Below are 23,286 nucleotides of genomic sequence, written 5' to 3' on the forward strand. Positions count from 1 at the left end.
TCTGTGTCAAGGCTGAAAAGTTGCACCTCAACACACCGCAAAGACTATACAGCCAACGGCCAGATAACATCTGTTCTGTGCGAACGTGAGAGGAATAATTCTCCAAGCCAGCAGGGGGTGGTAGCCTGTATTCATAATTTAAAAAGGGAAACTAGAAGAGCAGCTGTTGCTTACAATTTTTCCATTCAACTTTGTTGTTTGCTTTTTAACTTTTACTTCTTTTTTTTGGCGTTTTACTTCTTGTGCAATGGTTCACTAAGCTGAACATCCAATCAGTGATCTCCTACACTGATCAAAGGCTGCGTCCAAAGATTTATAAATGCTGCTTTCTGAGGACGCATTCCAAGGTAGGAAGGGATCAAAGCACGTCCGAATGCAATGTTAGTTTCACTTCCTTTCTCCTGAGATACCTTCATCTGATCGATTTGTGAAGGCTGGATCCTTCGCTGCCTTTGATATCCCACAATCCTGTGCTTTCCATTCTGTGACAGTTCAGCTAGATAAATAAAGATCGCGTCTCAAAGTTGCGGTTGGTGGTCAGTTTGTGTGTAAACGTTTTCCACTTCTGATGTCATTTTTTGCAAGAAATTAAGAAATTAAATATTTGCTTGGTTATCACCAAAGCTTGCTCTATTTTGCTGTAGATCATTAAACCGTTACACTGCCTCAGAAGTCTGTCTGAAATCAGTTTCGTGAGGTACCTTCGCGCGCAAACGTTGCCTATAAAGTCATTGCTTGATTAAAGTAACAAGTCAGCTGCCTTCATTTTCAGATAAATGTTCCTCGCCAGCCATATTTGCAACACCTCCGGGCAGCTAATTTCATGCATCCGAGACAACGTCCTGTTCTAATTCAGTGGGGGAATCCTGAAATCTCAAATAATTTGCCATTTCTTCATCATGCTCATTCGGCCAGAAAGCCGGCGACGGCTCTCTATTGAAAGTATTGCAGGAAACTCTTTCAAAGTATGTTGTTTCGACCATATCAGGTATGGCGTTTCGTCCATATCAGTTGAAAAATGCATGTGCACGAATCGTTAATGGAACCGAACACCATTCAGTTCTAGTAGTAATTGACTGCAGTAATTCTGTGGTAATTGACAGTGTGTCACCGATTCTGTGATGAGCTTAACTTGTATTGAACCCGTATTGAAACGTTCCTGTAATGTACACACATGTGTAATAAAGGTCCTGTCAGCATGCCCACCAGGCCCCCTCTTTCCTCTTGGTCCGTCTATTAGACGTAAAGTTGACATGTCATGTGTTTTTACTTTTAACCCCCCACTGAGAGGCAAATGATCTAAACAAACAGCGTTCCCTTTGGAAACGAGAAGCCGCAGAAACGTGGACCAGCTGACTTCACAAAGTCAAAGACTCTCGCGGGAGGGCAGTAAAAATGTGAGGACGGGGTAATTTGTGGTTTAATTTGCTCAGGAGGTGTCATTACAGGGCTACAGGGGTTCACTGGTTATGTTGATGGAACCTTTTGCCCTCCTGTAAAGGTTAATTTGCCCCTGTTGGCTATTTCACAACAGCTAGGGGAGTTAGAAACGCCCGGCGGTTTTACGAGACCCGACGGCAGCCTCTATCTCCCAGACAAATGAGCGCAGAGATGTGCGGCTCTGTTTATCAGCTGATTTGCATATGATTCAGCCCAACACCCAATGTGCATCTCCCAGCCAGACAAGCAGATGAATATTTATAAAACAAAGAGTGCCACCCTCTCTTTTCTCTCTCACTCACTCACATCTATGTACTCTGAATTACCAACTTTCATTAATGCACTCAGGCTGTTATTAAGTGTAATTTGTGGACTGAATCAGAATGAGACGGCAGAAAAAGACACACACACACACGCTTCTAATGCTTCTGTGTAACTCGGGAATGCCTGATACGGGTTGATGGATAACATGCCCGGTGAGGGATCCAGCAGAGAGAAAAACTGCAGCAGCTCTAGACCAAAACAATATCGCTATAGTGCCTCAGACATTTATTACAACCACACAACAATTGAGATGAAAAATATTTCTTCACGAATCTAGCTCTGTTCAACAACTCAGTGAGCTGCTTGCATTGGTAGCTGACGGCCGTTGTATGTTCGTGTCAAAACTAAAGTATAATTTAAGGCATCATTCTTACTGTGTAACTTTGTAAGAGACTGAACTTGGAACACTGCATTGGAAACAACTGGTTCCAATCAAGTTTGATCTTAGCATGTTGATATGCTAACTATTTGATACTCAAACAGGTGTAATATACTTATCACACACACATCTTTAAAAAACCCAGTAATTTTTAATCCAAATTTTTCTGAATTCAATAAAAGTTGAAGACTACTTTTCTCCACATTTCGGAAAATGTGTCTACACAATTTGTCAAATTAAAATGATTTTTGACTCTTATATTCTTGTGTGGGGACAAGAATCATGTCAGACTACTTTTTTTCACTCTGTCATGCTAGTGCCTCGAGGAAACATCATACAGGCATCAAAACCATCATCTCTATTTTTTTGAGACATCGTAAAGCGTTGCAGACACGGTGTTGGTTTACAATAGGGTAATTTTGTTGCGCAATATGGATCTATGGATCCAATGTACTGTTACGCATTGTGTGTCAGTCTCTTTCTCAACAAAATTGGCATTTTGGCATAATTTTGTGTGTATTTGACTGTTTAAGCACAATAAGCCTTGAAAAAGGGCTTAATTTGGTACTCGCGAGTAATGAGCTGTTTGAGAGGCTGCTTTATGTGTGCGCTTTGGGCATGGATCAACTTTAGTGTCAATGCAACACAACAGTTGTGTCAACTGTCCCGAAACACGAGCGAAAGTCTTGTATTACAGCGTGCAGCCCGCTTGTATTGAAGACATTCTGAATCCCTTAATCACTCATGCTATTCGTGAAATTACGAATTATTTTATTATATAAAATTATTTATAAGTTTCCAAATTTACTGATTTGATTTGATAATCTGTGTAGATTAATTTACTCATTCAACCTACATGCTATAGTGAATGAATTTTGGTGCAAACCTGCAGGAATGAGTCAAATTATGAGTAAATCGGTGCAATCCTGCACCGAAATTCAGGCCCTGAAATACATTAAATGCATCTAGAAAGTCACTTTTGATAAAAATCTCTGTCAAAATGAATGCATGTAAATGAAGAGCAAATGCAAATGAGGCGCCTGATATGATGTTTTACTCATATCCCAGAAATTCTCAGGACACCAAATGATTCTAAAATGGATATGAATGAATTTCCATTTCTGTGCTTACCCAAGCATGCCGTCAACACTGTCAATGCATATGAATCATTGCTTTATCAACACCCCACCAGCAAGCAAACAACCGACTGATCTCTTCAACCTCTGACTTCCATCTACATTTACTGACATCCTGATCTCCCATTGTGACCATCAGTGTTGAGTTATAGAGGAAATGTTTAAGCTTGAGAACAGCGCTCTGTTTCTCTCTCTTTCTCAATCCTGATTTCCCATCAGACTGTGGAAAACTGATTGTGTCAGGTCTCTGACTGTGAAGATTGGCCAGTTGACAAACAGGAGTGTCGTCTCGGAGAACAGTGACATTGATTGTAACTCCAACAAACAGCATCTTCAGAACAAGAACGGGCTAAAGTGGAAGCGCGAGAAAATCTTATGGCCTGTTCACACCTAGAATAAAATGTAAGTGAAATGAAATACAAACAGAAAGTCATTCACATGCGTTATCTCGCTGATATCAGCAGCACTGTGCATCTGTCTGTCTGAATAGATGAATCAGATGCATTTTGTCCACATTGTCAATAATGCATTGTGGCTAAGCTAGCTGGCTTAGCTAAATGTTGCATTTTGTCTTTTTGAATCATTACCCAGCCATGACTACTGATTTGGACCACCTGTTTGCTGAGTCCACAACAAGATGTTTCTAAATAGGGTCGATTGATGCCTTGAGTACTAATATTGATCACTCTCTGAAAAATGTAAGCCCCTGTATTGAGTGCAACAGCAGGCCAGTCATTCACCCGTGTGCTGATCAATATTTCTGAGGGGAAAGGTGACTGATCATATGATACTCTATAGAAGAGAAGGTGATGGGGGAAAAATTAGCTCACAGTGGGCGAGTTCAATTATTTAAAAACATAATAGCCTACTTGTGTGCCTATATTAGAATATCAAGTAGTTAGCTTAGCAACATGCTAACGGCAAACTCTTTGGGAATTAACTGTAATCTGTCAGTTAGAATCAATGATTGTTAGGATGTTTTCTTAAAGAGACAATTTTCACATCTTTTAGTTTTTATGTTCACTTGGTAACACTTTACCACAAGGTCTCATATGATTTGTTAAAATTAGTTAACTAACATGAACTAACAATAAGCAATATTTTTTTTACAGCATTTAATAACCTTTGTTAATGTTAATGTTAGTTCACAGTCATTAACTAATGTTAACAGAAGCAACATTTGACCTTATAAATGTTTTACTATTATGTTGAGATTAACACTGAGATTACTAACCCATACAGAAAAAATATATATTGAAATATATTTTAAAGTGTCAAAAATATATGTGGCATATATTCCAAATACATTGAAATATATTTGCATTGTTGTTCACTTATATTTATCATTTTGAAATATATTTTGAAATATAACAAAAATATATGATGTTAAGTGTGAAATATATTTACATTTATAACATGTAATGTAAAATATATGACAAAATATATGGTCATAAAATGTTTAGCTTGCTAAAGAAGGGTCGAAAATGTATTTTGATCATAGTAATTCCTGTACCTTTTCCCCTATACACAACAGTAGGCTACCATATTTCACTACTGTATTATGACACACAGCTATAATAAATACTGTACTTACATTTAAATGACTGCAATGTAAAATGACAGATAGTTGCTTTCCTAGGCCATATTAGGCCAAATTAAGTGGCACGTACCTAGCCTGGTAATACCAAACTGCGCATGCTCAGCCGCATCTAACTTCCACTGTAAACACATGTATGATGCGAAAACAAAACCATCGAGCGAAATACCGGAGTGAACATGGCTGTGAACGACTTTTGCAGATTATGTGAAGTAAATCTACGCATCCACAGTACAATCAGCGTCTATGTCGTCACGGCTCTCAGCCCGCCCTCTGTTCGTTGATTGGCCGGCTGTTTTCAGGCCGGAGGAAAACGGAAAGCTATTACGCTGTCTCAGACTGAGTACAGAAGCTAAATGAAATCAGGCGTTGTCAGGCTAGCACGTACCTTACACTAAGTGCAATTATTAGATTTATTGTTGTGTTTTATTGACATCTTTCCTGAAGTCATTTAAATATTGAAAATATGCACAATATTTATGATGCAAGTATAACAATTTGCAAAAGTTAAAACATATATTAACATATATAGTGTTAGTAAATATATTGACATATAAATATATTCACATATTTAACTAAAATATATTTATTGGGCCAATTTCGAATATTTGCATATATTCTAAAAATATATTTCAAATATATTTCTTTTGTGTATGGGAAATGCTGTAGAAGTGTTGTTCATATGAACTACTCTAGTTAAAGGGGTATTTCGCTGGCAAAATTTGAATTTCAAAATGGCTGCTTATGAGGAAGATAGGCGGAAAATTTGAAGTCGTGCTGCCTGAGAAAAAGGGCTGTGTGTCAGTCTTTTGCCAAATAGGTTGGAAAACTTCAACACCCATTATGCACTGGGTACATTGCAATCCACTAGTCAGCTCCTATTGGATATGCTTGACCAGAGTCAAATACTGCCTTGCTTTAGTAGGAAATACTTCTTAGCAAACTTTGTCATATTGATGTTGACCTGTATTGTTCCTGGGTGCAAGAATTCAAAGAGTAGTAAATGTTTAGCAGGAGTTATTTTCAGTTTCCAATGAAGGATATAGACAGTGGCTAAAGGCATTTTTCTGTCTTTTGTTATAAGTCATAAATGACAAGGAGGCAGCCTCTCGCAATGCAAAGTCAATGGAGACGGTCGGATTGTTTTCCCCCCCGGTGTGTGTGGTCTTCAGATTATGACGTGTTGCGCTCTGTCTCTATAATGTCATTGGGTTTTTTAAATGGGTCGCTGGTAGAAAGTACTTCAGAAGGGCTGTAGATAGAGAATTATGCTAGAGCTCTAAATGAATATTTTTTTATAAATGTAAAGGAGACTCCTCAATCTCCGTTCTCTCCCAGCATGCTCTTCTCTTTATCTGAGTCTGTCTCTAATTGTCTCTTTGACCTCCTCCTCCTCCTTGAACATGTGTGAATTATTGATTGGAGAGTGTGATTTATCAGTGCTTAGAGAGGGACAGAGGGCGGAGTGTGCTGACTTTCCGCTCCTCCTCGTCTCACCTTCACTGTTGAAGAAACCAATTATAAATCTGAACACTGAGACCAGAGGGCTCTCTCTTCAGTGTCTTCTATTAGCTGTTTAGTGGAGAGGCTCCCATGGTAACCTCCCAAAATTATGCATCAGAAATCAAGCTATCATGAGGGATGTGCTTGTAATATGCAAAATACGGAGGAGTTAAGTGAAGTGGTGATGCTGAATAAGAATAAATATTCAAATCAGCTTAAAATGTAATCTGTGTTTTGTTATACTGCTGAAAAAAGATCATAAAATGATAAAATGCTACATTTATTCATTAAAATAAGCTTATTCTAGAAGTTAATTTCTTTGTGTGTGATCCACTTGAGTTTGGGAACTAGAACCTTAGTTAATCAGTTTGTGTTGGGGTTGCTTGCCTACAATATATATTTTTTGTTAACATAAAATAGCTGAAACTGGGAAAGGGATTTCTAGTTCCCAGCATACCTTGCATGAGATTGGATGGGGAGAGTGAAAGAGAAAAGAAGTGTTATTGAATTAATATTTGAGAAAGATACTCAGTTTTGCCTGAGGCACATAGAAGCAAAAAAGTAGATCTACATGAGCAGAACTGTTGTGTTTTATGTGGTTATGTCTGTGCAAATAGCTAGTTTTTGCATAATACTTTTGAACAGGCAGAAATTCTGCTCAGAGTCTACACACATTTTCCATTGTTTAGTTTTTTTTAGCTGTTTTCTGTACAAATGTGTGTGAAGATTTCTGTACAAATGTGTGTATTGTATAAATTTGGCGTGAAATAAAAATTCAACCTATTTTCTATATGCATGTTATTGATCTTATATGGGGCTTTAGCACCAGGTATTACAGGAACTCAGTTACAGGAACTCAGCCACCATTATTTAGGAACTAGCCACCAGGGCGGTCTCCTGAGAACAACATTTTTCCCAAGCGCCATTTTCCTGGTTTGCATTGACACCAGCATCTGAAGTGACGAATTGTGACGAATTTTTAAAAAATAGCATGCGTTCAGTCAATCAACGTACGCTTACGTCACTTGTAGTTAATATTGTGCTGGGTTAAACCCTGCTCGGAAGTAGGAGCTAATTTAGTTCCCCCAAAACTATAGCAAAAATTCCTGCACTGCGAACACGCCAGAAAGCAGGTACTTTCACCAATCGTTATATAGGAACTATGGAAACTTTATTCCAGTGCGAAAGACCCTCTTGTGAATGATTCCTCCATGTATTTTTGTTTTTTTAGATCTAAAATCAAAACTCGATTTTTCAGTGAAGACAACAGACTTTAGCTCTGGTGATGTACACTGGACTTCTCCAATCATTGAATCTGCTTAAACCCCTCCCCTCACTTATAAAAAGATTGCAGTCTCGCATTCAGATCTGCCTCCATCCAATCAACAACCAATGCAAAGAACAAAGTCTCCGCCCTAAATCTTTTTTGAAAATCTGTTTCGCTTGAAGGTACGTCATAATACCAAAGAAAAGATCAGTCACTGTTTCCATTTCATTTTGTCTGTAAATGTCACTTAAAAACCAAGGAACATAACTATAATGATAATTATGTCTATAAAGATTTAAAAATCAGTGTCCACACCACAACTATACGATAACAACACAGAAAAACAATATTATTGGAATCACTTTCAGAACAATTTTTCCCAGCTGATGAATGATAAAAACAATCAGAATTCACCCAACTTTAAAGAACTTGAGCATTAAAAGAGACAGACCACAAAACTGCAGCTTGCGTTTATAATAAACAGAACATTATTGTACATTCATGTGGATGCCAATGTAGTTCTTGGTGTGAATGGGCCTTTACATGTCAGTCAGACAGGACTCTTCCTGTATAAATAGGCAGAATAAGCTGTGGTGTGGACCTTATGCTTATAGTCAAAGGTCTGGCTATGTGAGACTAAACAGCCTGTGAGCTCCAGATGCAGGGCCATTATCATTTCAAATGGTTCAGTTCTTCATTGATTTCCTGCTGACCTCGAGGTCTCTGAACTCTGAAGTGTAAATCCTCCACGTGCTCTGGCTTGAGATGAGAGTGCGTGTTTATATATGCATATTGTGGATAGATGGCTTTACTCACAGCAATAAACAAGCCCTCACCGTCTTTCTGTTACTGAACGTATGTGCGTTAGTCTTTCATATGCAAAATTCCTCAGTGCAGAGACGTTTGTCAGTATGTCATTAAATATCATGGGTCTGAACAGAATTCGCTGGCTGAAAGCTGCTGACTATGTTGTACAAGCTGTAATGGCATGTTGTGATGTTCTAATTAACGGCTTTATCAACTGGACAGCTGACTGTGATTTGGAGCAGTTAATTACTGCAAATAAAGGCGAATTATGATGGATTTTACAATGATGAATGCCACAGGGACGTAATTACAACACACTTTGATGAAAGACATCCTGGCAGCTGTTGCAGTTTTGCTGTGGCTTGGAAATAAAATGCAATCGCTGCGTTTAGCTTCAAAGGGAATGTATTACAATCTGGGCTCTTTTTTTTCCAGTGTTATCATAGCCTGTGAAATAAAAAATAATTTTGTCAGTTTTCATTGAATTAACATTGAGTTTGAAGTAATTCCCACAGATCTAGCTCAGAACTAGTGTGTAAAATGAAAGTACTCAATTTTCTAATGTTCTAATTGTCATTGTGTTATGAAAAATCAAAGCCATGCTCTACTGGTGTTAAGCGGTAGTTTATTCTGCCCCAGAACCACCCACAGAGAACCGTCTGAACAGCATCTGAAGCAGGGGTCTTTCCAAACCTGCTCCTGGAGGACCACTGTCCTGCAGAGTTTAACTCCAGCTTTCCTCAAAACACCTGCCTGGAAGTTTCTAGTATGCATTGCCAAGACCTTGATTAGCTGGTTCAGGTGTATTCAATTGACCTATCTGTAAGCCCCTCCCCTCAAACGCAGATGAGCCAATGGCAGTTGAGTATCAGTTGCACGGGGAATGAACGGACCAATTATCTGCGCAATACGACTGAAGCCCGGTTTATTTATAATATCACTGATGTGGGCGCAGTAACCTGGTTCCCTAAGGATTTAACCCCAATCCCAATGAAGATGAAAACCAGAAATTACATTTTCTGGTTGTCATGCACTTATTAAGTTACAATTAAATTAGTGAGTCCATGCTAACGTACAAACCTAAATAGCTAACACATCACACAAAACAAATAAACAAAGGTCTACATTTCAGTGCCTCTCCATATTAAACTGGTTAAATGTAAATTCATTTAATCTCACCCTGCGCTACATGAACAGTGTTGATCCTGGATGTTGTTCATCTGTGATCGTGACGAACAAAACATGAGGCGTCTTCCACTTGCTTAGTGATCTGTAAACCCTCACTTCCAAATTAATCTTGTTACCTTCCATATTAACTTTAAAATCTTTTATATATCCCTCCATGGCATATTTAAGTCACGCTTGATTGCTCCTCGACGAGAGGTGATCCTTCTGTGTCCAATATTTATCAAAAAACTTTTTTCACACTGACAGCTGTCATTGTAAGACAGTTAGCAACTCTGTATGTTTGTCCGAGTTAGCAACAGTAACTAAGGGGGGCGGGGCTTACCGATATGGACACCCCTGATCTAAAGCAACCAACTACAGTTCCATTCAGACCCATTTTGTCCCAAGATTCCTTTGATTTTGACTCTGGACTTCCGCAACATGTGTAAAGTCAGCCAATCAGAGTGGAGCTGGTGATTTCAGCCAGCTCTTGCTATTTTCATGTGCAATATGCATCAGATGGACGGGACAAACTGTGTGCGGTCTGAGGCTGAGACTAATAGAAAGGGCTTCATGGAATAGATGAACGGAGGGTCATGGAAAGACTTTGAATTGTTCAGATTTATGTCTGTGTGATGTTTGTACAGCAGGCTTGTTATCAAGGATAGAAAACAGCCACCTCTTTATCAGTAGGAAGGATGGGGCAGAAAAGAGGTGACCTCCCCAAGGTTTTGGCTGATCTCTCTGATGTGGGTCAGAAGAAGGAGGGAGAGGGGACGGGATGGATAGATGGATGCCGTCACGGGTCACGGTCTGGAAATCACACCCTCGCTATCATTCAGAAACACAGAGGGTGGTGTGAGTGTGTCTCAATAGCTTTGTTAGCATATACCAAATGGTTTTATGCTATTTCTGCAGGATACTACATTTGAGGAACGCTGTATCCCACATTGCAATATGCTTGCTTATACATTTTGATGGTCAAATAAAGCAGCATCTAAAGTGATTTACATTTACATTTGATTATTATCAATGTTGAAAACAGTTGTGCTGCTTCATATTGTTATTGAAACCGTGATACATTTTTGTCAGGATTCTTTGATGAATGGACATTTCAAAAGAACTGCATATATTTGAAATATAAATCTTTTGTAACATTATAAATAAAAGTATTAATCTCTTAAAAAAGTATTGCTGACCCCAAATTTTTAAATGGTAGTGTATGTGATAAAAATTTTAGCATAGTACAGTTCAAATGTTGGTTGCATATTGCATAAAGTAGGCCTATATATATAATAGGTTGTATAATAGGATTTTTCTTGTTTGCTAAGAAGCTGTGCAGATTTATTAGCGGTGAACAAAAGCTCTTTTGATTGTTACTTGAGAGATGGAAAACTTCTTTCCCTCTCTTATTGGACTATTCCCAAATACCTCTGTTGTCACACCCTAGTAGTAAAAATCTTCTCAGAATCATTTGAAGGATTACACACACACTTTATGGGATTTGCTCCAATTTAAACAGATGATTACCGCAGCGGCGCATGGCTTCATGGTAATCGATCAGGGACAAAAAGGTGCATTACACAAGTTGATTTGTGGGCTAGCTGAAGCTAATCTAGGGGAAATGGCTGGTTTAAGGAGCGGGAGTGAATTTGATATGATGGAGATCGGAATACTTTGCCAGGAACGTCTGCTTCATCTTTCAGCCCCTAAAAGCATTCCGCCATTCCTGCACGTGCTAATGAGTCCCACAAGTCAAAGAGAGCGTTTCCTTCTCCATCATTAGCTGTTTACTGCATGTGCGAAACACTAAACATGCCATCTCTTGACTTCTCACACTTTCTAGAGTATTTACTGTATAGTTGTAACTTGTAAGCATTGGTTAGCGTCTGTTGCAAGCCAGTGCCGGTGTAAAAATTGCTTTTGTTTAGTAGCATCAGACTTTGTGTGAACAGGCCTAATGCCCTGTTGGTACACATCCCAGACGAAAGACCAGTTGTGGCAATTTCCATGGTTGTGGCTCCTAAACGGTGCTCATACGTCGTACAGTGAGAGATTATAAAAGACGGCTGTTGTCACGGTTTTACAACCAAAGATTATCAGAAAATTATCGCAGACTGTGTCTGTGAAGGTTAGCATGATCATCTCACAGTGTTTTTGCTGCCAATAAACCAATAAAAATGCAACATGAAATGGCATATTGGTCAACGTGACATGGCACTAAATCTTAAAACTACTTTCCTCAAGATCCATTTGCAAAATTGCCATGCCAAGTTGGCCTCTTTTCTCTAGCCATGACCAAGTCCATATTCTCCTCTTTCGCTTCCTCCTCTTTTTTTTCAGCACACATAAAAACCACAATTGCTAAAGTGTGATTCAACTTGCTCTATTTGTTTACCACTAGCGCACGATGATGACGTTTTATTCTTCTATACTAACTTGCGTCATAGCCTATGATTCAATAGCTGTCATCATCGTACAGTCTATATATGTCGCACCCAAGTTTATTAGATCCATGTCGTACAGGTTGATTTGTAATCTCATTGCCGAAATCGCACAGCATGCAGCAGGCATTAATGAGGGAATTCATTGCTGGTAAGATGAGCTTTTCATAAAACCTGACTGTCTATGCAGTAGAAACTGATTTTCTTCTTTAAGTCTGTGTTACGTGGCTGGAGAATACAGAGAAAAGGAAGCCTGAAGCTCTCTAGTCTGACGTCTCAAATACTCAAATAGTTTGAGACCTGTACACTCAGCCCCAGCTGACCCGACCACATTTTCTCCGATTAACCTGTTCAATCCGTTCCCGGACGACCCCAAAACCCAACCCAACGCACTTCTCTATAGGCTGGATAGATCACACATAAACACCGAAGCCGTTCCAAAACTTTACAACCACAATCGCACCCCCTGCCAAATTCCAACCTAATTCCAGCACTGACCAATAACAGTCTTTCCCAGATTTTGGCTTCTCAAACCATTACTGATGGTCTCAGTCGTCCTGTTGTGTTTTCCTCCTGTCGTTTTGATTTGTCTTTCTGGCGAGAACTTGGACACCATTAGCTTGTGAGTACTGCAGTTGGATTGTAGTCAGTAAATCAGAGTCTGGCCAATAAATATCTGTGCTAAATGTAAGTCTGAATTTAAAAAAAGCAATAGTGAGACCAAGTAAACATGAAATGAAAAATGGGTTTGGGAAAATAGGCTTTTTAATTGATTTCTTAGTACATGGTCCTGGTCTTATTGTGCAAAATATAACAACTTGCTCCATATTGTTGGCCCTTTAATTGAGAAATTACATGGCATATTTGTACTTTTGTTTATTTCTTTTTGCCACACCACCACTATTAAGATGCAAATAAATAGGAGGAGGTCCTAAAGCAAGAAGGTCCTAAAACAGGCTTAATGTTTATGGTGTATATTAAAATTTACTTTGAAACTATTTTCACTCAGAAATTACTATTAAATTTCACAAATAATTACAAAGAAATGGCAAGTAACACATTAAACATGACGAAACTGAAATAGTATTTTCTTGTGAAATGTACTTCAGAAATCTTTATTGTAAGTATTATTTCTCTATTTCCCCCAGACATACTACAACTCATAGGTCCAAACTGTTGATTTAGCAAGGCATCACTTTCCTCATGCAGACACTGACTCTACTGGAACAGACTTCTGTTTTATCTGTCAGTTTCTTTTTTATCCTCTCTCTCCCTCTCAGTCATTTGTCACTTATTTTCATTGACGTCCCACCAGTCTGTTTCCCCACCACTTCATCTTCCTCATTGTATCCTTTTTTCCACTTTCATCTGTAGCCATTTTCTCCTCATCCGTCACCCACTCCCTTTGTTTTCTGTCACTTCCTGCCCCGTCCACTCGTGTGTGTGTGTGTGTGTGTGATCTCCTCCTGCTGTCTGCTCCACACATTGTCCAAGACGTTCAGCTCTGATCAAGCCATCATGGCAGATGCTTAATTGTGTCTGCCAGGTCTGTGATGTGCTGACAGTCCCACAATCCCCTGGCACTCGCGCTCATATAGGGCGCTGGTCTTTGTCAGGCGGGATGATGCGTTTCCTGGCATTAAGCTCTGAAATGTCAGCAAGACAGACAGGAAGTAAATAGAAGGGGACTAGTTTCTAAGTGCTTTCAAGTTTATTTGTTAAATTACTTGCTAGGAATGGTGCCTTAAGACGAAAAAGTCTGTTTTGATCATTCTCTGCTACTTTGGCTGGAGATTTTTTCCCCCCAGCCCTGCTGGTAACAAACATTATGTGTGGTTTCAATACATGTCTCCTACAGTGGCCTGTTCACACCAAGGACGATAAGTATAACGATAATGATAATAGTATTAAAAATCCTTCTAAATATAAAAGAATAGCAGAGTCCCAGGGCTGCCAACTTTTGAGTTTAGCTTGGAGTGAGATTTTCTTTTGGTGGGGTATGCATAACAAATATTGCATCACAATAAGTGTAATTGTGATTGTCAAAACATTTGGTAACTAAATATAATTTTATGAAGTTTAGTGACAACATGTTACAATGTTTACATTGTACAATGACTAGTAGGATAGTTTTTATTATTGCTTGACAAAAATTTAAGATTTCAATTCCATTCTTGTGATTTGATTCCGATTTTGATTCAATATTGACTAATTTGGATACATGTTTATTTTAAATTTTATTTAAAAAAAATAATCTCACCTAATGCTGTAAACATAGAGGGCCCAATCTGCTGGTATTATTAAAGGTTAAAAATAACAAATTAAATTAAATATAATGCTGTTTTTGTTATAATAACAATTATTTAATGACATAAGTAAAAATATAATAAATATGTAATATAGTGCTCAGCAAAATCTCCTCTCTAGCTATTTTTTCTATTCAGTTAACATGCTATGGTCATTAAATGGCTTTCCTGAGGTAAATGTAACGTTATGTGACATAATTGTTCTCCTGCTGTTATATTGACCTCTTTCCATGGTTGAAAAACACTAATTGGTCGATATTATGTATACTTTCGGTAAGTTGTACTGCATCTTTAAATAAAAAAGTAACAGATGATCGGTTCACGTGCACTTGAACTGAGGCGCTCAGCGATCTGTCACGTCACATTTACAAGCGCCAAACGTATTTTTGTCTGAATTTCGTAATAAAATTGACGGAATCTAAGAGCTGAGAATTAGTTTAATATTAAAAGTACCCCTTTGCTCCGCAATTTTTCTGTGCGTGAGAAAATGGATGTGTGGCGTGAGAGCGTGTGAAAAGTGTCAATTGCGTGAGTCTCACGCTCAATGCGTGAGAGTTGGCAGCCCTCAGTCCACATCACAACTATAACGATAACGGCACACTGGCACAGAGAAACGATATCATTGGAATCACTTTCAGAACGATTTTTTTTTCCAGCTGATGAATAACAAAACATTGACAGCCAATCACAATCCATCCTTCTCTTTAAAGCTACCAAATTACTAAACTAAATTCTACATTTTTTCCTTGTTTGAGAAGGTTTCACTCGGATATAGGCTACAGTACATCACAATAGAAGACTGTTTCATGCTGACTTTAAACCCCAAAAATATAGCTTTTGAAAAAGTGTTAATAACTGAAATTACTGTCATCTCCAGCGCGCCTACGTGCATCTCTATGGTGAATTAGGCAATATTTTAATCTCCTTCTGTTTGACATTTAATTGGCATTTAAGAGTGCAGAATAATTCTCAGTGCAATTCAATAAAAGTGTAAAAGAGGGTTGTTTAATTAGACGAACAATGTTTTCATTTCATTACCATTTATCACAGCATCATTTTCTTTTGCAAGCAGTGCAGGTTTGCACCTCTTTTCCTCTTTCATCTCCTCACAGCACGCAGCCGTCGGCCCTCCAGCTCGCGACACACACGTCACACTCACTGGATTCTCATTAAACAGCGTTTACAGCAGGACTTCTCTGTAGCTCACCACCCTTGTGTTCCTCTATTAGGGGACTGTCCACACACTCTTGAGTAAAGTTGTTTGATGTGTTAGTTTTAAGAGCCACTTTGAGATGCTTGATTATTATTCAGAGGTGATTCTTTAGAACCAGGTGAAGAGCGTTTGAAGAAATAGCCATTACATGAATGCAAACTTACGTTTTATTTGGAGTTTTTGAATCAAAATCTCTCTTCTAAACCACTTTTATGATGAGATTTCACACTGACTGCATATTTGTTATTTCTGCGATTAACATATTTGCATATTTATAAATTTAACAATGTTAATTGGACAAGCGCATGATCGCATGAAAAGCACAGATGTTTTATAACTGTTTGTCCATTTGTGGGAATGTGTCATCACTCCAGCCTATCAAATACAGAATGTTCCCCTAATGTTAGTACGGTTCCCCTTTGATTATTTCTTTGGAAACCAATTCCTAATGGACTTAATGGACTTAATGTATTCCAGAATGTTGCAAGAAGATTTGTGTGTGTGTGTGTGTGTGTGTGTGTGTGTGTGTGTGTGTGTGTGTGTGTGTGTGTGTGTGTGTGTGTGTGAGAGATATAACCTAATAAAAATGTTCTCCAATGGTTATTTTTGTATTTTATGTGATAATCAACAACAGTCAGAAAAGCAAAAATTGTTGACTGTAAGTAAGCGTACTTGTTGTCATGTTCGATATGTTTAGACGCTGAATATTTAATGAAAATTTTGAGGAAGTCAATGATTGGTTGTCTGTTGCTAAACAACTCTGGAACCACAATTATGGCTGAAAGTCGTGCTAAACAGCTTTTTTTTTTTAAAGGTTAAGTAGGTTAAAAAGCCTGTAAGATGCAGGTAAAAGTGATAGTCTGTAATATGCCATTATTGAAATGATCAGGAATTTTTCCGCTGACTCCAAATGTGTGGCGATAAAGATTTTTCTGTTCAAGTTTTGTGCATCTGAAAGGTGTTTGATGTTGCGCTCCAGATGTTTTTATTATTATTTATTATTTCACAGATCATATGAATTTGAAAGAAACATTACTGAGATGTTCTCTCGTTCTAGTTTCTGCAAAAAAGTGTTTGCAGTTTAAGAGTTTGACACATAAAGAAGTCTCTTTGTTTCAAAAATATACTTTGATAGTCCTCCGGCCAAAATGATCAAAGACTAAATGGAAAAAAATTATCATGCAGATTAGTTGTACCAGCATTCTTTAAACTTGTATTTCAAATCATTCCTCACATGAATCATTCATGTAAATATATGCTCTCTCTCTCTCTCTCTCTCTCTCTCTCTCTCTCTCTCTCTCTCTCTCTCTCTCTCAGATGGTGGCATTGGAGAGGCAGGTGTTTGATTTCTTGGGCTATCAGTGGGCTCCTATCCTTGCTAACTTCTTCCACATCCTGGTTGTCATCCTGGGCTTGTTCGGCACCATTCAGTACAGACCTCGCTACATAGTGGTGGTAAGTGCTGCTTTTAATTGGTCATAACTAAGTAAATCTCACAAAAACTGTTCGGGTCACATTTTATCACCAAAATTTTAATGTCATACAAATAAAAGAAATGGCCATAAATAAAAACTAATTTCACACACACACACACACACACACACACACACACACGCACACACACACACACACACAAATACATTTAATATTAGTTTAATTTTTAGTAATTTTATGTGATTTTGTCATTTTTAATATGGCTATTTAGGTTTATTTTATAATTTCAGTTTTAACATTTCTTTTTTTTTTTTTTTACTTTTTCAACTAATATATTTTATTTTATTTCAGCTTTATTTCAATTAACAGAAATGTTTTTAACAGTTTTAATTAAGGACAATAGCCCTAATGTAAATGTTTTTATTACACGGCTCTGTGGAATACTTGATTCTGATTGGTCAAACGCGCCATCCAGCGTTATGTTATTCCCCGATAACAACCAGTAAAAACTGATAACACAGGCTCATCCGGATTATTGAAGTTACTTGCTAGGAACGGTTTTTCTTCTTGGAAGTTTTGCGTTTGGTGAGCTAATAAAACATTAAAACTCAAAGCAATATTTTGTATACAGTTTTTTAATTATGTCAAGTCATTTCACTCGGCGGCCATCTTTGAAACGCCTCTCGGGCATGCAAGTGCAGCTCCTATCTTTTTGAATGGGGAAACATCAAATTCTCCAAAACTGTTCCCAAACTTACGATTAAATTTTATATTTCACATCACCAATGAAATCTGACAACAACTGTCTCAACTGTTCGAATCATGACAGAAAACAAAATTTTTCAGGCTGGATCAAGTTAATGCGCATGTGCAGTGGAAATGCGTCTGACTGTTTCTATAGGAACCAGAGCTTCTAACGGCTGCAGTGACGCGACGACTTCACCAATCGGTGATTGGCTCTTATTTAGAAGGCGGGACTTATTCCACCATATTGAGTGTTGCACTTTTCCCCATTCAAAACAACACGAGTGACACGTCTTGTGTAATTCTATAGTCTTTGCTTTAAAATAGTTTAATCTCATATCAATATCTTTATCCACATGGTTATTTATGTGGTGAAATGCTATGCAATAAGTGGTATGACTGTACCGTATCTCTTAAATGTCCGTCTAGGTTGAACTTGCCACTTGCTAGCAACTGCTTTCTCCGTGGAAGCTTTGCGTTTAAAGAGCTAATAAAATATTTCGTCTCAGATCAATATTTCATGTCTAATTATTTACTTATGTGGCAAGAGCTGTGTAATAAGTGGGATAATGTATCCAGGCGGTTGTTATCTCAGAATAAATCCCTTCAGGGTGATGCAAGATGATGGTGATGTATTTTACGCTTATCCCTTACATATCCCATCAAGATAATAGGAATTGTCATGAAATGCGCACGCACACACAGTGGTCCAAAAACTAGGCTTCATTTTCATCAAAATATGATTTAATATTGTTCTTGATAGGTTTTGTGAGATTCCCCAAACCATGCTAAAAATCAGTTTAATAACAGGTGTCAGTTCAGATCTGTTCCTTTATGACAGACAGTTTTTAGAAATGCTTATATGCACATAATGTTTGCGGCACATGCAAATCTGCTTACTGTTGATCAAAGACAGCATGCCTCTGCTGATAATGGACTCCCCGCAGACACTGGACCGGCCTTATACTTTGACACATTGTATGACATTTTAATCCCCTAAATCTGCAACTAATTACCATGAATTAAATGATTAGAGTCCAGTTCCCTTCAGTTCCTCGCTGGGTCAATCCACGATGCAGCTTCACTTCAAGTTCAACAGGATTATCAAGCCTTTGGTTTAGCTGATGAGACGGGAAGCAAGCTATTTTAGGAATTTTAATATTAAAACAGTTCTTTAATAATCAATAGCCTTTAGTTAACATATAGCTAAACCACAGCTTTGTTGGAAATAGCATAATATACTAATTCTTATTATGGCTACATTAATTTATATTGTAATTTATTTATGAATATAGTATAGTTTACAAAGTATGCACATTTTCTGTATGGTTCGAAAAACGATGACCTACTAAATTTGGCAAAATGTGTATATTATATGGAAGAATGTATTCCACAATAAAATGTTCTTCCATTTTTAGCGTGATAAATGAACTACGAGTGATATCAGCCACAAAATTGAATAATAAAAAAAAAAGATTAATAACCCTCCAAAATGTCTCTAGTCTCTAGATATAAGAAACTTGAAATCATGTGACAACCGATTACTATTGTTTGAAACATTTATCATTGCAAAATGCATACTTTTTCATTTACTGTTAAAATGTAAATTGTATTTTGCTCAGTAATGTTGCTGTTTGAGCTGGAAAGAGTTTTGCAAAGTCACTCCAAAGGGAGTTATTCTTTATATCAGTTACACTGAAACGCCTCCATTGAGTTTTCTTTCGGGAACAAACACGTCACAATATTCCTCATTTTAATAGTTCCTGCCCAGGACAGACGCTAAATATAGGGGACGAAGCCTGGTTGATTTGAGTTAGTAGTGTGTTAAAAAATTTGGTTTATGGTAAAGGGGCGTGACATTTCTGAAACACGCAAGTGGTTGACCAATCACAACACACTGGTCCAGTTGACCAATCAGAGCACAGTGCACTTTTCAGAAGGAGGGGCTTCATAGAGACAGGAACTAAACAGAGCGTTATTGACAGACTGGGAAGAGAGGTGCTGCAACAGTGGAGAATATGTGAAAAATAATGTGTTTTTAAACATTCAAGCTTGAAAACCTATTCTAGTAGAGCCCGAAAAAACACATTTAAAGGTATGCATTTGGCAGACGCTTTTATCCAAAGACACTTGTATTGCATTCAAGGCACACATTTGATCAGTTTTTGCTTTTTCTTGGAATCAAATACATGATCTTTATGTTGCTAACGTCATGCTTTACTATTTGAGCTGCAGGAATAGCCTCAAAACACTTCATTATGTGGCTTGTCATCCAATTTCAAGGCATTCTTCACCTAACTGTAAATGATTCTACTACCTCTAATGTGTATACAACTCTGAAACCATTTAATTGGAGTACACAGCAAGATCTTAATAAGCAATTATTTTCCATTTAACTTGCACTTAACAACACTGAGTTGCTCTTATACGTTTTATTGTACTAAAATGTGATGATGATTTAATTTCGAACACAAAATTCTCACACGGTGAGTAGAAATGTCAAGTTAACCAAAGTCATGTTGTAAAAAGTCGAGAAGCCACGAATAGAACAAAGCATTGAAAAAGTGTTGAAGACAGAAATGATAGACGAGCCTGGAAGCAAGACTTGCGGTTCTGAGACTCCTGGGAATGGTTGAGGAGTATTGCTCGGGCTTGTGTCCATGTCATGTGTTATAGAGACTCATTCTGCTTCACAACAGGTTAGAATTACACTAGTCACTATATAATAGTGATCTGACATGTGAATCATGCTGTCTGAGGTGTATTGTTTCCCTTCAAGACATTCAACTTCTGAGAGACAGATGTCTCAGTCTTGCTGACCTGTTTGTCTTTTTTGTTTCTGAGTCATGAATAGATACAGTATCCTGTCAAACAAGATAATCAGAGTTAAAAACAACTTAAACTTAAATGCATAATTGTTTTACCAATCATTCTGTCATATTCAGGACTTTATTGGCCCGGATCTATATCTAATGATGGATCTGTAAATGCCGCAATAGTATAAAACTCTTGATATATTAATAAAATAAAGCATATTTTGTTACCTTTTGGAACTTGGAAGGGTTTAATATGAGCAGATGTGTTTTACCATCAGAGCTCATTTCCCAGTACATTTAAGCATCTGGCTCATATTCATCATCTCCACCATATTCTCTCAAAACTATCATTTTCAATGTCTTCAAAATCAATATTTTGATCACTGACAGCTTCTTCACCAGATCCAGCGATCTGTCATCAAGTGACAGAGACACTAATATTTGATTGAGTTCAGTACTTGCTCTGCGGTAAATCGCTGAGCCATTTCAAGTTTTGCTGATGATTCTTCCTATTTTTTCTGCCTGCGTTAACAATGAGTGAAACGTCACTTCATCATTGTGTATCAGACATTGCCACCTTGCGGAATAAAGGTGAACATATTGAGTCATCAGAGATTCAATTATTGTTGTGCTGAAAAAATATACTTACACTATTACATAACTTGGGTCACTAGCGACCCTATACACTTTTTACAAACATTAATTAGAAAACAGACATATACTTTTATATATGTATTTTCTGATTATATTGTTTATAATGAATAGATTGAGGAATACTGAGTAGGTTGATGTCTAACTTTAAAAAATGAATGAGGGGGAGGGTAGTGAATGACGTCCCATGTCAATAAAAACTCTAGGTATGTGTTTGAGGGTTAATTGACTCATCCCTAAGTCAAAATTAAGAGCATTTACAGTAACATGTTTATAGTGTAAGTTAACGAGGCAATTGAACCCGAGTGTTTATGAGCAGAAAAGCACTGTTAAAGTCAGTTAAAGCACTGTTTAAAGTTAAAGTTATTTGATCTGTAAGGTTAGCTAAGTTGTCCTTTGAGGTGGGACTACTTTTCTCTGTGGCTGGATGAATCTTTAGTAATGTTACGGCTAATGTAATGTAATGTTATTCTTTAATAAGTGGTTGGCATTGGCTCCATATAAAGTTTTGCAAGTTTGCTCCATTTCAAACTTTGTAAGCTCTGTTATCCTCAATGGAAAAAAGCCTCAGACAAAGCATTCCTCTGATCTTTGTATATCAGTGGAGGAATTCCCAGTGGAGGGCGTTATGAAAAATATCTCTTTTGCAGTTTGGTGAAACTTTTTCTATAAAGCAGTCTCAAGCTGGTCTTCCGTAAGGGACTGACAGGAAACCTGAGATCCATTTTTACAATTGTGCAGCATACATTTCTGTATTCTCTTTAGACTCCCCATGAGTACTATCTGCTTCGTTATATTAACAAAAAAAAATATTTTTATCTTTCTTGAGAGTTTATATACAAGCAGCACTAATTCATATTTACATTTCAATGGGATTTATAGGCTTGTATTGTGTTTGTGTGTGGGAAACAAAAGTACAAACGACCAGGAAGACACAAGGCTTGGTGTTCAAATGAGATGTACTGCTATAAAAGAAGAACAAAGAAAGATACAAATCTGGAGTTAAAAGATAAGAGCCTGTTTAAAAGAAGGGCGTTAAATCCAAACACACTCACTGCGGATGTTTTCAAGCATCTACTTGTTTCCCGTATACTCTGAGAAATCAGCTTTTATGTTACTAGTACTGGAACAGGTTAAGTTTGAACTAGATAGAGAATTGCCAGTTATCCCTTGCATAAGAGTACTCATATGTGATGGTACAGAGGCTCAGTGATGGTAATACCATGGTACTTTGATCTATACTATGGTACTGAATAATTGTATTAATATAATGTGATGTAACATGGAAATTGTCAGCGTTTACTCCTCTGTGGAATGTAAATATATACAAATATATATTATTTTTATTCTATGAAAGTCAATGGGGTCCAATGTTATTTTAGAGCTTTTTCATTGTATTGACAAAAAAGTTCACCAAAATATCTTCTTTTATTCTCTGAATAAAGAAAGTTATACAAGTTTATAATTGCATGAGTAAATGATGATAGATATATATTTTTTTATGAAACTTAAAACTGTATTTTATGTATCACAAATACACTACCATTCGAAAACTTTGAATAATTAAGCAATATACACTGAACAAAATTATAAACGCAACACTTGTTTTTGCCGCCATTTTTCATGAGCTGAACTCAAAGATCTAAGACTTTTTATATGCACACAAAAGGCCTATTTCTCTCAAATATTGTTCACAAATCTGTCTAAATCTGTGTTAGTGAGCACTTCTCTTTTGCCGAGAGAATCCATCCACCTCACAGGTGTGGCATACCAAGATGCTGATTAGACAGCTTGATTATTGCACAGGTGTGCCTTAGGCTGGCCACAATAAAAGGCCACTCTAAAATGTGCAGTCCTATGTACTTAAAACATCCTATGTTAACAAAGTACATTGTGCCGTATTTTCACGTATGTTTCATAGAGTGTAGCCTGTGTTTTGAGTGCGGTGTGTTGAATGAGTAATGAATTGTCCATCTTTTTGTATGGTACAGTATACGGTGTGGACAGCAGTGTGGGTGGCCTGGAACGTCTTTATCATCTGCTTCTACCTGGAGGTTG

The 23,286-nt window shown here is 37.5% G+C and overlaps 1 protein-coding gene across 2 annotated transcripts in view; it reads left to right on the forward strand.

Moving 5' to 3' along the window:
- nkain4 (sodium/potassium transporting ATPase interacting 4) overlaps positions 1-23,286 on the forward strand; it is a 64,538-nt gene that overhangs the window by 7,896 nt on the left and 33,356 nt on the right. For both annotated transcript variants that reach the window (XM_084099886.1, XM_084099887.1), the window contains exons 2-3: positions 16,901-17,038; positions 23,220-23,286. The exon at positions 23,220-23,286 is cut by the window's right edge and continues 14 nt beyond it. In XM_084099886.1, coding sequence (XP_083956012.1) covers positions 16,901-17,038; positions 23,220-23,286 — 205 coding nt within the window. The remainder of the gene's footprint in view (positions 1-16,900; positions 17,039-23,219) is intronic.

This window comes from Abramis brama (assembly GCF_963993115.1).
Source record: "Abramis brama genome assembly, chromosome: 22".
Classification (NCBI taxonomy): domain Eukaryota; kingdom Metazoa; phylum Chordata; class Actinopteri; order Cypriniformes; family Leuciscidae; genus Abramis; species Abramis brama.